This window comes from Chlamydomonas reinhardtii, chromosome 4 (assembly GCF_000002595.2).
Source record: "Chlamydomonas reinhardtii strain CC-503 cw92 mt+ chromosome 4, whole genome shotgun sequence".
Lineage (NCBI taxonomy): Eukaryota > Viridiplantae > Chlorophyta > Chlorophyceae > Chlamydomonadales > Chlamydomonadaceae > Chlamydomonas > Chlamydomonas reinhardtii.
This window is the reverse complement of record NC_057007.1, coordinates 3196126-3208922: the sequence shown is the minus strand read 5'-3', so window position 1 is coordinate 3208922 and position 12797 is coordinate 3196126. Positions and strand designations below refer to the sequence as shown.

The 12797-nt window shown below is 61.8% G+C and overlaps 4 protein-coding genes across 7 annotated transcripts; 1 reads left to right on the top strand and 3 right to left on the bottom strand.

Moving 5' to 3' along the window:
* Nucleotides 1-164: 164 nt before the first annotated feature.
* On the bottom strand, nt 165-1744 carry CHLRE_04g226350v5 (uncharacterized protein). 2 transcript variants are annotated; one of them, XM_001692170.2, is made up of 3 exons: nt 1445-1744; nt 1130-1278; nt 165-1014 (listed from the first exon to the last, which is right to left on the bottom strand). In XM_001692170.2, exons 1-3 carry the CDS (start codon nt 1494-1496, stop codon nt 859-861), a joined length of 357 nt encoding a protein of 118 aa, XP_001692222.2. In that variant the 5' UTR covers nt 1497-1744; the 3' UTR covers nt 165-858. The 2 variants fall into 2 exon arrangements, with proteins under 2 accessions (XP_001692222.2, XP_042925363.1); XM_043062011.1 differs by lacking the exon at nt 1130-1278 and having other exon boundaries at nt 1362-1744.
* Nucleotides 1745-2682: 938 nt separating this feature from the next.
* CHLRE_04g226301v5 (uncharacterized protein) lies at nt 2683-3904 on the bottom strand. Its single transcript, XM_043062010.1, has 2 exons — nt 3576-3904; nt 2683-3493 (listed from the first exon to the last, which is right to left on the bottom strand). The coding sequence occupies exons 1-2, from the start codon at nt 3603-3605 to the stop codon at nt 3332-3334; spliced, it is 192 nt and encodes a 63-aa protein (XP_042925362.1). The 5' UTR covers nt 3606-3904; the 3' UTR covers nt 2683-3331.
* An 881-nt stretch (nt 3905-4785) lies between these two features.
* CHLRE_04g226250v5 (uncharacterized protein) lies at nt 4786-11757 on the top strand. Of its 3 annotated transcripts, XM_043062007.1 has the most exons (7): nt 4786-5186; nt 5327-5368; nt 6029-6061; nt 6280-6330; nt 6590-6980; nt 7142-7694; nt 8045-11757. In XM_043062007.1, the coding sequence occupies exons 1-7, from the start codon at nt 5003-5005 to the stop codon at nt 9617-9619; spliced, it is 2829 nt and encodes a 942-aa protein (XP_042925360.1). In that variant the 5' UTR covers nt 4786-5002; the 3' UTR covers nt 9620-11757. The 3 variants fall into 3 exon arrangements, with proteins under 3 accessions (XP_042925360.1, XP_042925361.1, XP_042925359.1); XM_043062009.1 differs by lacking the exon at nt 8045-11757 and having other exon boundaries at nt 7142-7878; XM_043062008.1 differs by lacking the exons at nt 4786-5186; nt 5327-5368; nt 6029-6061; ... (1 more) ...; nt 6590-6980; nt 7142-7694 and having other exon boundaries at nt 7925-11757.
* Nucleotides 11758-11772: 15 nt separating this feature from the next.
* On the bottom strand, nt 11773-12654 carry CHLRE_04g226226v5 (uncharacterized protein). Its single transcript, XM_043062006.1, has one exon. It carries the CDS (start codon nt 12291-12293, stop codon nt 12027-12029), a length of 267 nt encoding a protein of 88 aa, XP_042925358.1. The 5' UTR covers nt 12294-12654; the 3' UTR covers nt 11773-12026.
* Between the last annotated feature and the right edge of the window lie 143 nt (nt 12655-12797).

Here is a 12797-nt window from a genome sequence, read left to right as displayed (position 1 = left end):
GCCCTGAAAAGCTGGCTGCCACATAGCTCGTTCCAAAACGCCACATCGCCTCACAAGCACGGTGAGCTGCCCGCATCGGCGTTTGGCCCCTCCGGTTGATCCTGAGCACACGGCTCCACATATGACCACAGGAGCCCCTCCCTCAGGCATTCGATATTGGATCGTGGGATTACTTGCAGGATCTCGTGTGCATGCTCTCGTGTTGGCATGCTGACAACACGCGAAGGCTACGCAGCCAGCACGCCTACCCGCGCCCACACCCGGCACCGCCTTCCCGGATCCCACCCCGGCGATTCAACTTCGATGACCACCCAGCCATCAGCTCCTGCACCGGCTGTGCACCTTCGGCGCTTGCATTGCTTCTTGGCATCTACGCTTGTGGTTCCGACGTCATGCACAAGCCTTCTCCGCGCCCTTCGGTAACACATACCGTACACACAGCCCGTACGACATGCCAACTAATCTTGCTGCTGCGCCACCTCCCCGTGAAAAAAATTACGTGACAAGAAAGCTAGCGCTACCATGAAGCATCCTGGATCCTCAATCACATCACTAACAGACGACACCGCATCGACGTAATCTGCCTACCGTATGCACAGCTAGAGCTTCTGCATCCTTTTACACGCCTGCTCTACAAACAAGGAGGTGGCTGCCTTATGGCAGGAAAAGGGCTGATCCCGGGTCGTTATCAACCCAGCCACCTTGAAGCGGGCGCCTACTAAGCACACGCCTCTATGTTGGGGGCCTTTGGCATCCCCGCAAATCCGGACGTGGCCGGTTGGGTGGGGTGCACAGTCCGTGCTAACCCGCAGCTAACAAACTAGTCACGTCACTCGCCGCCAATCAACACGTGCACCCTCAGCCCCACGCCCTGCTAGCGCCGTTCAGGCTCTCAGCCGGCCCCGCCGCCGCCGGCGGCCATGGCGGCCGCTGCAGCTTGGTCGGCCGCTCGAAGCCCATCAGCTTCAGCAGGAGGAGCACACGGATCACGTTGGCGGCGGAGACGTCGCGGTTCTGGGGATGGGGAACGGGGAGGAAGAAGAGAGCGCACATGAGCTGTCTCAGCCGTCAACCTGTCAATCAATCCGTCCCCAGTGCCCAGCCGTCCCCGCACATGCACGGTCCTCACCCAGGTCGTCAAGCAGTCGTTGCAGACTTTGACCGACCAGGGCCGCTGCCCCTCCTTCAGCCCCCCAAGCCGCTTGATGGCCATCTCCTGACACCCGCAGTTGTAGCAGGCGAAGGCACTTCTCGCTCCGCCCGAATTTTCCCTGCCACCTATTTACATGCAATAGGCATTAACAAATACTAATACGTAGCAGTCGCAGTTTGTGCCAGTATGCTATGTTTTGCCGACGCACCAGCCACGCAGCCACGCAGCCACGGACAGGGGTGTTCCTGGGGGCCTGAGCGGACGGGCGCTGGCGGGTCATCGCTCCCCCACCTTTCTCCTCCTCCGCCTTCTCAGCTTCGTCTCGGCGCCGCTTCGGTGCCATGGCTGGTCCGAACGCGTCCACTGGGGGTTGCGCCCGGACCAGGAAGAAAGAGGCGTGAGAGCGAGCCGCTACAGAAATGGACAACGGTGACAGGCTCTTTATGACGGCTCGCCGTCTGCTGTGTCTTTGAAGCACATTTACGACGTACAGAAGTCATACTGCGCAAAGCCATGGCTTGCTTTTCGGGCAACCTCGCGAAAGTCAATTTCCATGGACGCGCGAAGGCACTTCTCGCTCCGCCCGAATTTTCCCTGCCACCTATTTACATGCAATAGGCATTAACAAATACTAATACGTAGCAGCCGCGGTTTGCGCCAGTATGCTATGTTTTGCCGACGCACCAGCCACGCAGCCACTCTACAAAAAATAGATAAACCTTCATCCTGGGACAGCTCCAACTAACGCCCAACTAACGCCGAACGAACTCGTGCACGGCACCCCCACCCCCCTCAGCTGCGGTTGGGTGTCGGTAGCTGCCGCGGCTGGGAGCTGGTAGTTGTACGGTGGGCCGGCTGGGAAGCTGCCGAGCCTGGGGGCACGCACACAGGTCGTTGGCATGAGTCGGGTAGCTGTACGGCTGGGAGCTGGAAGTTGCGCGGGAGACCGGCTGCGAAGCGACATGAGTGCATAGGTGTACGGCGGAGGTCAGGGGGTGGTGGCTGGCGGTTGGCGTGGCGCACGAGTGGGAGCTGGCAGTTGCATGTGGTGCCGGCTGGGAAGCTGCGTGTGAGCTGCGTGTAAACTCAGATGGGATGCATGGGGCTGCGCCTTTCCATGAGCTGCATCTGGGCTGCACACGGGATTCACACGGACTGCACTGTAACTGGCGCGGCGGGGCGGCGCCAGCCGTCCCCGCCGCGCTGGGGAGTGGCGTGTGGGATGTGATGGGATGTGATCCAGCCAGGTGAGGACATGGCCGCGTGCGGTGCACTGCGCGCACCAGTGCGGCGCGTCAGTCTTCCTACCTACGATCGAGCTGCATCAGAGCTCACACGCGGCTGCGGCTAACCGGCGCGAGGGGGCTGCACTGAAACTGGCGCGGCGGGGGCGGCGCCGCGCTGTGGGGCGAAAGGAGCGAGGCACAGAAACTCAAGGGAAACTCAGTCAGAACTCGGCGGAAACTCGGCGGAAACTCGGCTGAAACTCCGAAGTCGAACAATGGAGGCTGTTCTTAGTCTTTTTGCTCTTGTGAGTAATTAGCGACTAGCTTCAGTTCTTCATCGCCTTGTGAAGCGCGCGGTAAGCGTCGGAGCTCAGGTCCTCTTGCAGCTGAGCCGCGGGCAGCCATTCAGCCTTGGGAAATCCTTTAAATCTCACCAAAAATTGCAGCTTGCCCTTTACAAATTTGCTGTCCTCGAAGCGCGACCTGCTCACGCTTGCCCTTCCTGCTGCCACGCTTGCCCGCAGGCTTGTTTGCAGGCGCAGCTGGTGGTGCCTCTTGAGCTTCAATAGCGCGCGTAGAGTTGAGGCAAGAGCACGCGCAACACGCCGCACCTGGCGCTGCTCTATGCTGCCTCTACCTGGCGTTCTACCCCGCCTGCTACCCTGTAGTCAGTTCACGTACCAACAGCATTTCTGACGGGCTATGCAGGCGTCGCTTGCCCTCCACGGCGAACCTATAGCCCTTCTGCCGAGTCACGGTGTAAAAATATCCTATGAATAGGTGGCCTTCTCCTTCTCGAACAGACCCGTGCCCTCCAACAATCGTACACGGTCACCAGGCTTGACCCCACTCACCACGCGCATCTTCTTAGCATGCTGCCCCTTGTGCAGCGACAGCATGATAAGTCCACACCTGCGAATGCCTCATCAGAGGGCGGAGCCCCCCAACCATGCTAAAAAAGTAGCATTTTTTTGGCCCTGGGTGCCGTGGGTGAGAACGTGGCAAAGCTCTTCTCGCCAGCTGCGGTGGCCCAGGTGGCCAAACCCCGGAAGATGCAAGCGGAGGTGTCTCCTTGGTCTGCTGAGTGCTGCGTGCTGTTGTACAGGTCAAACACCTTGAGCAGGAGGTGCGCTCAACCTGGCGACCCTGCATAAAAAGCAAGCCACGCGCGCTGCACAGCTGGCACCAGCTGGTACCTGCAACACATGTAAAGCGGGGAAGAGCATGAATGTCTTCAAAAGTATGCTTTTTCCCAGTGCATTCCTGACACGGTCTATTTTAGAGCCGCTCAGTCTTTGGAGGGATCTGCACAGGCCTCTGGAGGGATCTGCACAGGCCTCTGGAGGGATCTGCACAGGGCTCTGGAGGGCTCTGAAGGGCTCTGGAGGGCTCTGGAGGGCTCTGAAGGGCTCTGAAGCGCTCTGAAGGGCTCTGAAGCGCTCTGAAGGGCTCTGAAGCGCTCTGAAGGGCTATGCAGTGCCCTGGAGGCTGGTAACCGAGAAGGCCCCGATGCGACCGCAAGGGCTCCGCCCGAAGGGGCAAGAGGCAAGCCAACACGAGCACCGCCTGTGCGCCCGGCCGCCCTGCATGCTTGGCGGGCCAGTACCCAAGCCAGTACCAGTTTGCCCACTATCCAGTTGCAAAGGCCGCAGCAACCCAGATGCCGAAAGCCAGTTGAGGCGGGTATTAAGGATGCGGATGTTACAGAGGGGACAGTCCCAGCACCCGAAGACGCCGAGCCATCACATGCTATCAGGGCCCAACTTGACTCCACCAACCCCGACTTTGCTGCAAACCCTCCCGCGGGCAAAGTCCGTGTGACTCCGCGCACAGTGAGTCCTAGCCAAGCCTCAACCCGCCAGAGCCCCACCGCTGTGCCTCAACGCCACAAGCCTAGGCACAGGAGTGCCGGGAAACGTCTAGGCCACAGGACACACGCACAGCGCACGCACTAACCAGGGCGCAAGCGTCCAGGTACTAGAACGGTCGCCCACACGTGCATCCTTCCCACACACAGAGCCATTAAGGAGTTGACAAACTCCCGGCGTTGAATGTTTGGCCCACACCTACGCTGGGGCACCCAAACCCAGCCCAAGCATAGGCGCTCACTGCAAGCATACACGAGGAGCCGCTGGTCGCTTGCAGCAGCACAAAGCTAACGATCGGAGGAGATATCTCATGAGGATGCGCATATTGCAAAATATTAGGGAACTGTGCTCGCTTTGGGACTCCGATCCAACGACGAGCGATTCCAAATCTCTGACGTTGCAACCAAGCACTGTATCATTAATACGCATCAATGGTGTTGAAGTTCAGAAATCCGCAATTTTTGGGGACGGACGCCCCCATTGCGGGCGACATTTGCCCATTGCTGGACTGAGCCCTTAAACTTCGGTCAAACGTAAACCCTGCCTCAGCATACAGCGTGTAGCCGTCCTTCAGACCTCGTTGTGCTTCAGCACTCTCGTATCCAACACCACAACGCACGAACGAGCGGTCAGCAGAAAGGAGGCTCACAACTATAGGTCTTAAACAGTAGCTGGACCTCGGAGCTCAGCAGCCCTTGCATCGGTTGCGAAAGCGCTACTGCACAGTGTCGCCTAGCGCGCCACAAGCGCAAGCCATGGACCAGGAGGCCCAGGATGTCCATCTCCTTGTCCATCTTTCAGAAGCATTCAATAAGGACGAGGTGTGGCAGCTGGCCGCTGCAGCAGCATGGAGCAAGGCCACGAATCTGGAACGTGTGTTAATTCGCGGTAGCACAGCGGCCAAACAGCTGAAGCTCGTGGATGTGCTTATCCGTAAAAGTAGGTCATGCACTGGGAGCTGAGAAGGCTTGAAGTATCGGGAGGCTCGTGTCGCTGGCTGAGTGGGAGGGTTCTCGTGCCTGAAACTTGAAACAACTCGTAATCTCCACGGGTCCCCTGACCGCTCCCTTGTCTTGCAGCCTCGGCGGCTGGCCTCGGCGTGGGGAGCGCGGCTGGAGCTGGTGAGTTGGTTGTGCTAGCCCAGACTTGACCTGAGCTAAGACTCCGGCCCTAGCGCAACTGCGGCGGTGTAGTACGGAAGTGTTTGAGCTGTCGTGAACAGCGCTGCTGCTGGTGAGCATTTCAAGAGGCTGTAGGGTGGGCATCGGCACATTGGTAGCTGTTGGGGGCTGCGGGATGCGGCGTGGCGCGCTCGGGGCATCAGAAAGTGCCATTCAGTGGGAGGCGGGGCCACCATCCAGATTCGTCTCCTTTCCACGAAACGTTCCTCAAGATAACTTCAAACCTTGCGTTGTCTGAATTCTGACCTTAAATCCTTATGGGAGCGGATTAGTGGGCATGATCGTGACAGGATCCGCTTGGGTCGGGGGCGAGGCCCCGGACGTGGAGCGGCATCGGAGAGGGGTGCGGGATGAGCTTCAACGATGGTTTGGGTCGGGGTTGGTCGAAGGAATGTGTTGCCAGGTCACAGGTGGCAGCAGATGCAGACCGGGGGAGTTCAGGAGGCTAGCTATGCCCGGGCTCAAAGTGTCAATGACTGTCTGCATCCGCCGGAGCCTTGCGGCGCTCGGTCTCTGGCCCTTGTTGGCGAGGCGTGATTCGTTCCGCCCTGGCGATGCTGACTGCCTGCATTGCCCTGTTATCGCTTTCACGTTGTGCAGGCGCGGCGGCTGGCCAGGGCACAGCACAAGCTGGTGAGTGGGACGATGCGCACAGGGTAGCGGCTGGTCACGACACGCCGCAGCTCAGAGGGTGGCCGCTGGACCGCGGTGGTGCATTGTGAGGTTGGGGGCGCAGGCTCTCCTTTGCCGTCCACCAGCCTGCATCGTGCACGTGCAGCGCCGTTCCAAACTGCGCATGCCTTTCGTTCATGTCTTCACTTCGTTTGCATCTGTGTTTCGGTCGCTTTCAGGTGATGCAGTTGCGGCGGCTGGCCTGGGCATGGGGAGCGCGGCAGGGGCCGGTGAGTTATTGTGTTGCGCGGGCCCAGGGAATTCTCACTAGCGGCTTGTGCACATCAGCGGTTTGGGGGGCTCAGTCCAAAAAAGTTTGCCGATGCGATCGGCAGTGCAATCGACCCAACTTTATTGAAGTTCCTTATCAAAATCTGCAGGAAGACAGGTATGATGTGGGCGCGATTTGGAATGAACCAACGCGCTTTGATGCCTGCGCAAGAGCAAAGGACCGTGACGGTCGCTTGCCGTGCCTTGACCGCTCCGCAGGCGTTCGGCCAACGGTCTTCCTACGATCTCCGCTCCCAGACGCGGCCCTGCCATCCCGCTTTGACAAGCCTAGTCGCTCGCTGAAGATAGATCACGCGGAGCCCGTAGATTGCAAGACCTGGGAGCATGTGGCGCCGCAAGAACGCATTCCCGCGCTCTTCGGCCGCTTGGCGGCCGCATGTGGCAGCCACGCCACTGCTAGCGGCTTCCAAGCTATGGGCGGGGCCGGCCATGGTACAAGCAGCACGGAGGGCGGCGGCGGCGGCGGCGGCGGCGGCAGCAGCAGCAGCAGCAACAGTGGGGGTGGCGGCAGTAGCTTCGACGCTGAGGTGCTCACGCTCATCATGCATGCGGATGACATCTTCTGCAGCGCTGACGGCGAGCCTATTCGGTGAGTGCCGTGATATGGGTGGGTGAGGTGATCGTTGTCGTCAGGCCAGGGTCGTTGCGTTACCGGTAGATTAGCCAATTCCTTGGGCAACCATGGGTTATCCCCAGTATGACACTGCGTTGCGTGTGGCGCTCGTATGTGTCGGAACCGCCAATCGACAGGGTGCTGCTTCAGCAGCAAGGGCCGCCTGAAGTGCTCATCAATGAAGCTGTCGCCTGCTTCGGCACGCGCCCGCTGCTCAAGGTGCTGACCATCCTGGTCAACGGCCTGTTGGAGCGGTTGCGTGGCGGCGCCAGTGCCGACCGCACTGCAGCGGCGGCAGCAGTGGGCAGTGGGGCAGCGGCGAAGCCGGCGCCCGCCGGTATAACGCCTGGGGTGGAGCCGGCGGCTGGTAGTGATGCTGCGGCCGTGCCAGCTGCCAGGACTGGCCGCGTGAGCAGTGTTTATTGGGGTGCTGAGATGAGCCTTGAGAAGATCCGCGAGGTGGCCAGCAGCCAGGAGGGTCTTGAGTGGCTTGTGCAGGGAGGGGGCGGCTCGCTGCGCCCAGACATGCCGCTCATTGTAGTCATCTCGGATGACGACGCGACCTGGCAGCAGTGCCGCAGCTTTGTGGAGATGAAGGCGCCAGCACTGATGCTGGAGGGCAGAACGCCGCGCTCGCTGGTGGACCTGTGGCTGAGCGGCGACACACGTGTTCGCGCCATATTGGCACAGGTGGGCCCCACAGCCCTCGCCCGAGCCCCAGCGAGCCCCAGCCCGAGCCGTAGCACTCGCCCGAGCCATGCAGCTGCATAAGCAGCAGACCGCCTCAATGCGTTTGTGACGGCATGCGCGCTACAGTTGCTGGGATGGGCTTGTTCGCGTGGACGGAAGCGCGCACACTGTAGCCCCTCAGTGCCTTTGCAGTCTCTTCCCGTGCCTTCTGCGTCGATCTGGCTCTCAGCGCGCATACATGTGACGTGCCTCCTCGTTGCTCACCTGGTGCCTCCCCGGTGCCGTCGTACGTGTTGACGATTCAATGACGCAGTACTCGCTCGTACGCTCGTTCATGCCTTAACATGCAGGTCAATGAGTACATGGACCACCTGGGAGTGAGGTACGCTATTGTCAGCTGCCACTACGCCATGTGGGCGGTGCGCCGCACGTGCTTGCCACCGCCGCCGCAGGTCCTGCTGGAGAACCAGACCGAACCCCAACCCCGGCAGCAGCAGCAGCAGCAGGCGCCATCGGTGGGTCCTGCAGCCGCCGCAGTAGTCCGTGCCCGCAGTACCGGCGTGACAACCCGAAGTGCATCCGCCGCTGCTGCACGTGCGCTGGCTGCTGGCGCAGGCGGCGGTGGCTGTAGCGGCAGCGGTCCTGATGGCATGGGTGGTGTCGGCGGCAGTGGCAGCGTGGCAGGTACCGGCAGCAGCAGCCGCAAGCGCGGCCGCGCGCGCGACGGGGTGCTGCACCTGGCAGGGCCCTTTCTGGCGCCAACGGAGCACACGGACCAACAGCCGGCAGTCACAGCCGCCGCCGCCACCCTGTACACCATGCTGCTCAGCCTGCCGGAGGTGCCCGACCCACCTGCAGCAGGGCTTGCGCGGCGGCGGTCGCGGTCAGCGCCGCCCGGGCAGCCGGACGCAGGGCCCAGCCGCAGCAGTGGTGGCGGTGACGGCGGTGGTGCAGTTGGTCGCGGCGGGCAGCCCGGGGGCGCTGCTGCCGGCGGTGCGGGGCACACGGAAGGGCAGGCCGTGGGCGGTGCGGGGCTGGCGGCACATGGCAGCCGGGCGGCGACGAGCCCGCCGGCGGGAGCGGCAAGGCGAGCAGCAGCCGGCGGGGAGGCGGAGGCGCAGCCCTCGATGCTGCAGCATTGGGACGAACAGGGCGCAGCGCGCCTTGCGCTGGCGCCCGCCTCTCCATCCGAAGCAAGAGGCGGAGACGGAGCGAGCCTTGCGCCCGTCACCGGCAGCAGCGCGCATCACTGGCGGCGGCGCGCATGTTGCCTCCGCCAGCCGCCGCCGCTGCCGCCGCTCCTCATTGAGGCCGACCCCGAGGTCCTGCACGTGGGCTACGCGGGCCTTGCCTGCACCGGCCGCGTCAACGGCGAGGAGGCGGTGCTTAAGATCCTGGACTCGGACGAGCACGGCGTCGCGGCCTTCGAGGCGGAGTGCAGTGCCTACCGGGCGCTGGCCGCGCTGCAGGGCGACGTGCTGCCGCGGCTGCTGGCCGCTGGCCGCCTGGGTGACCTGGCGCCGCCGCCACCACTGTCTGGGGGGGAGGAGGAGGAGGAGTGGGAGCCGCCGCCGGACGGCGACGTGCGCTTCATCGCCACCAGCCGGGTGCGGGGCTTGACGCTGCGTCAGGCGGCGGAGCAGTGGGGCTACATCCAGCCGACGGCGGCGGCGGCGGCGGTGCACGCGCTAAAGGTACTGCACGCGGCGGACATTCGCGCTGCTGGCGGCGGCAGTGGCGGGCGCTTCCTGCACGGCGACATCCGGCTCAGCAACTTCATGTTCCTGCTGCCGGCTGCGGAGGCGGCGGTGGGGCCGCGCTGCGTGGTCATTGACTTGGGGCTGTCGCGCCTGGACGGGACGGAGGCGGAGCAGCAGGCGGAGGTGCGGCAGCTGGAGCAGCGACTCCAGTGCGGCAGTGGCTGAGGAAGAGCGAGGGATGAGTGATGAGTGCGAGGAGGTGAGGGTGGCTGGCTTCAGCCGTGGCCGAGGGAGCAGGCGGGAGGAACGGCAGGGTGGTGGGCCTGCTGGGCGGGTTCTGGGCAGGACGTGCAGTTCGGAGGTTACGAATGGGATGCGCGCTGGGCCACGGTTGCAACTGGGGTGGACATGCGGCCGCACTATTGTGCAGTGCGGTAAGAAAATGAATGACTGATTGCGGACCTGGATGTGCCAAGACAAGGGGCATCATGTAGCGCAGCAACAGGTGGCTAACAATAACGAAAACGCTTGAGATTCTTGCATGGACCGTGTGCTCAGAATAATGCATGTGTACGAACCGGCGGTGTCTCTGTATGTCCTGATACATTCATGTGAGGGGCTACCCTGCTTACTAGAATGGATGCAAGCTCAAGGCATGAATGACTGTCACACGTAACGGGTCCTCTGACAATGACGGGCTCGGCATTTGGCAGAGCCCGCTCCTACCTACATGCGCTGAGTAAGAAGGGTTCAGGTGCGCTCGAAGCAACTGTGCAGGATGCGCGCTCACTGCCATTCTAGTGTAAATGAGGGTTACCGATGACGGGCATTCCGTGGATGGTATGGAGGCAAGTGTCAACATCATCGAGGGCGCAAGACCGAGAACTCTATCTAGCGTACGGAGGGCGGGGAGCTAGCGGCGTATGTGTTGCGGATGGGCGCCGGTTGGCGACGATGTTGGAGGATGGCACCTAAGGAAACGCATAACAACCACCAAGGTAGCTTGTGGCGTGGCTGTGCCTTGCCGTGGACCGTCTGACTGCTGATCCGCAGCAGCAGAGCTCTATGACTTCATGGCTGTATGCTTTGTCACAACTGGTCGGTACTAAGCAACCTGATGTTCTGCTGTGCATGCCTGTGATTGGCTGGCTGCCGGGGTAAGCCGCAGCAGGGCAAACTATCACGGCAAGCTCGCGAAAGGATCTGTGCCGTGGGTGTACCATATGCCCCTGCGGGGTAAGCCGGCGCAGCGCAGTGGAGCCCTGTCGTTTGCTATGGCGTTTCCGGCCCCAACATGATGTGTATAAGGGAGTTGGTCCCATGGATGGCGCGCTTCAGGAAGTCCGCGAAATGTTTGAGCGCGGTGCGTCAGGTACCCGTACTCGTATATGACGAGTGCGAGAAACGTTACTTGGTCGATGTCTGGCGCCAGGTGCTTGGGTCAGGCCCCAGACGGCATCTGCCCGTTCCGCTTATACGGCCGCCGTCAGCCCGCGCTACTGCGCAGCGCATTGCCGCGGCCATGGTGCTCCTGCCGGAGGACTGGGCGGCGGCGGCGCGGAAGGTGCAAGCGCCGCGCCGTGACGCGGTCTGCGGCGCCGGCCTATGTTGAAGCCGTGCGTGTGGTGGCCCGGGGGTTGGTTGCCTGCTGTTCGTGCAGTGACGTGACTAGTTTGTTAGCTGTGGGTCAGCACGGACTGTGCACCCAACCCAACCGGCAAAGTCCGGCATTGCGGGGATGCCATAGGCCATCATAGGCCCCCAACATAGATGCGTGTGCTTAATAGGTGCCGCGTCAGGTGTCTGGTGTCCATTGGGCACCAGGAGGGGAGGGTTCCATCACGAGCCCTTTTCCTGCCCTCTCGGGCAGACATCTTGTTTAAGCTCTTGGCGTGGCGGATGTCGAAGGTGGGCCGTCTCCACTACGCTTTGCTGTTGTAGCTGTCGTGAGCGAAACACGTGCATGTGTGTCTGTACCACTCGAACATGAGATGGGGCTAGAAGGTTATGTGTTTTGATGTTGTTTCCTGATATCTGTCGGCGACAGCACGGTACACGTGCTTGTTCCGATAGCGCGTGCACCAGCGCACATGTGGGCACGCTTGCGCTGGCCTGTGAACTTGAGCGCAGTTTCGCCAGCTTCGCCGTCTTTTTGTGAGTTTTTGGTGCATTTGATTGGTGCCAGCGCGATTTGATGTGTCTTGGCGGATAGCGTGTTGTTCTGCTGCTGCGTTTTGCTGTGTGTCGAGATGTGCTTGTTGGCCAATCAAGTACTGCCCGAGATACGCTCTCCTTGAGACGTCATATGTGTGACAGGGCCTGCGTCTTTACGGCGTGGGCGCGTGTGCTACCAAACAAGGACAAGTGTCCCCCTGCCACGGGAAAAGGGGCTGAGCCCCTCCACTCTCTGAGGCCGAACGTCCTCATCACCCGGACATAGCCGGGGTCGGTCTGTACAGGCACATAGCCAAACCAGGTGCTCAGCAGCCACACCGCCACTGCAGAGCCAGCCAGGACACCACACAATTGACAAAAGCCGCACTACTTGTCATGCTGCTGCTGCCCCCTGCCAAGCATACCCTGCTCACCCCATTGTGGCCTGCTACCTAGCTAGACACCGGCGGCCAGCCCCTCAGCCTGCGCGCTTGCGCCAAGTTTTGGGCGACGCTGCGCTCTCCTCCACGTGGCCGTTCCCGTCCCCTCCGCTACCAACATGCGCACACGTGCCGCTGTCGCTGTGTCGCTGCTGGGCCGCTGCTGGGCCGCCGCCGCCGCCGCCGCCGCCACCGCCGCCAGGCTGTAGTGATGCGGGCCGCACGTTTCCAAGCAGCATCTCCACCAGCGCGTGCCGGATGTTGGTTGCAGAGTTGACGTCCCGCCCCTGCACTTGCCCCTGCATTGAAGCTCGTGATGGAACATGGCAAGGGGCAGGAAAGCGTAGTCCCGATGTGTGTGGCTCCCACCCGTGCCCACATAAATGCGTAGCAAGAAGGGACAAGGCATTGGTGCGTCGTTCACGCGCTGTTACTGTACCGACGGTAGCTGGCAGGTTGTGTCGATGTTTTGCTGACGCGCATTCCTCACGCTCCGGGCGCCCGGCCAAGGCGATAGCACCACACAGACTCAATGCGACGCCACACCGCGCGGATAGCATAGCCGATGCGCACCTGCAGGCAGGCGACCGGCGTCCACGGATGAGTTGTGTAGACGAGCACTAGCGTAATGCAACGGCGTGCAGCAAAACAATGGCCGGGCGACAGTGTGACAAACAGGGGCAAGAACAAGGCGAAGCAAAGCAGAAGAGGGGCCCGAATGTGTACGACGGCGGGCGGGCCGAATGCGGTGCAACACGCCAACAACACAACCGGAGGTGAGGAAGCGTAGCTGATGCGTGGCGTGTTGC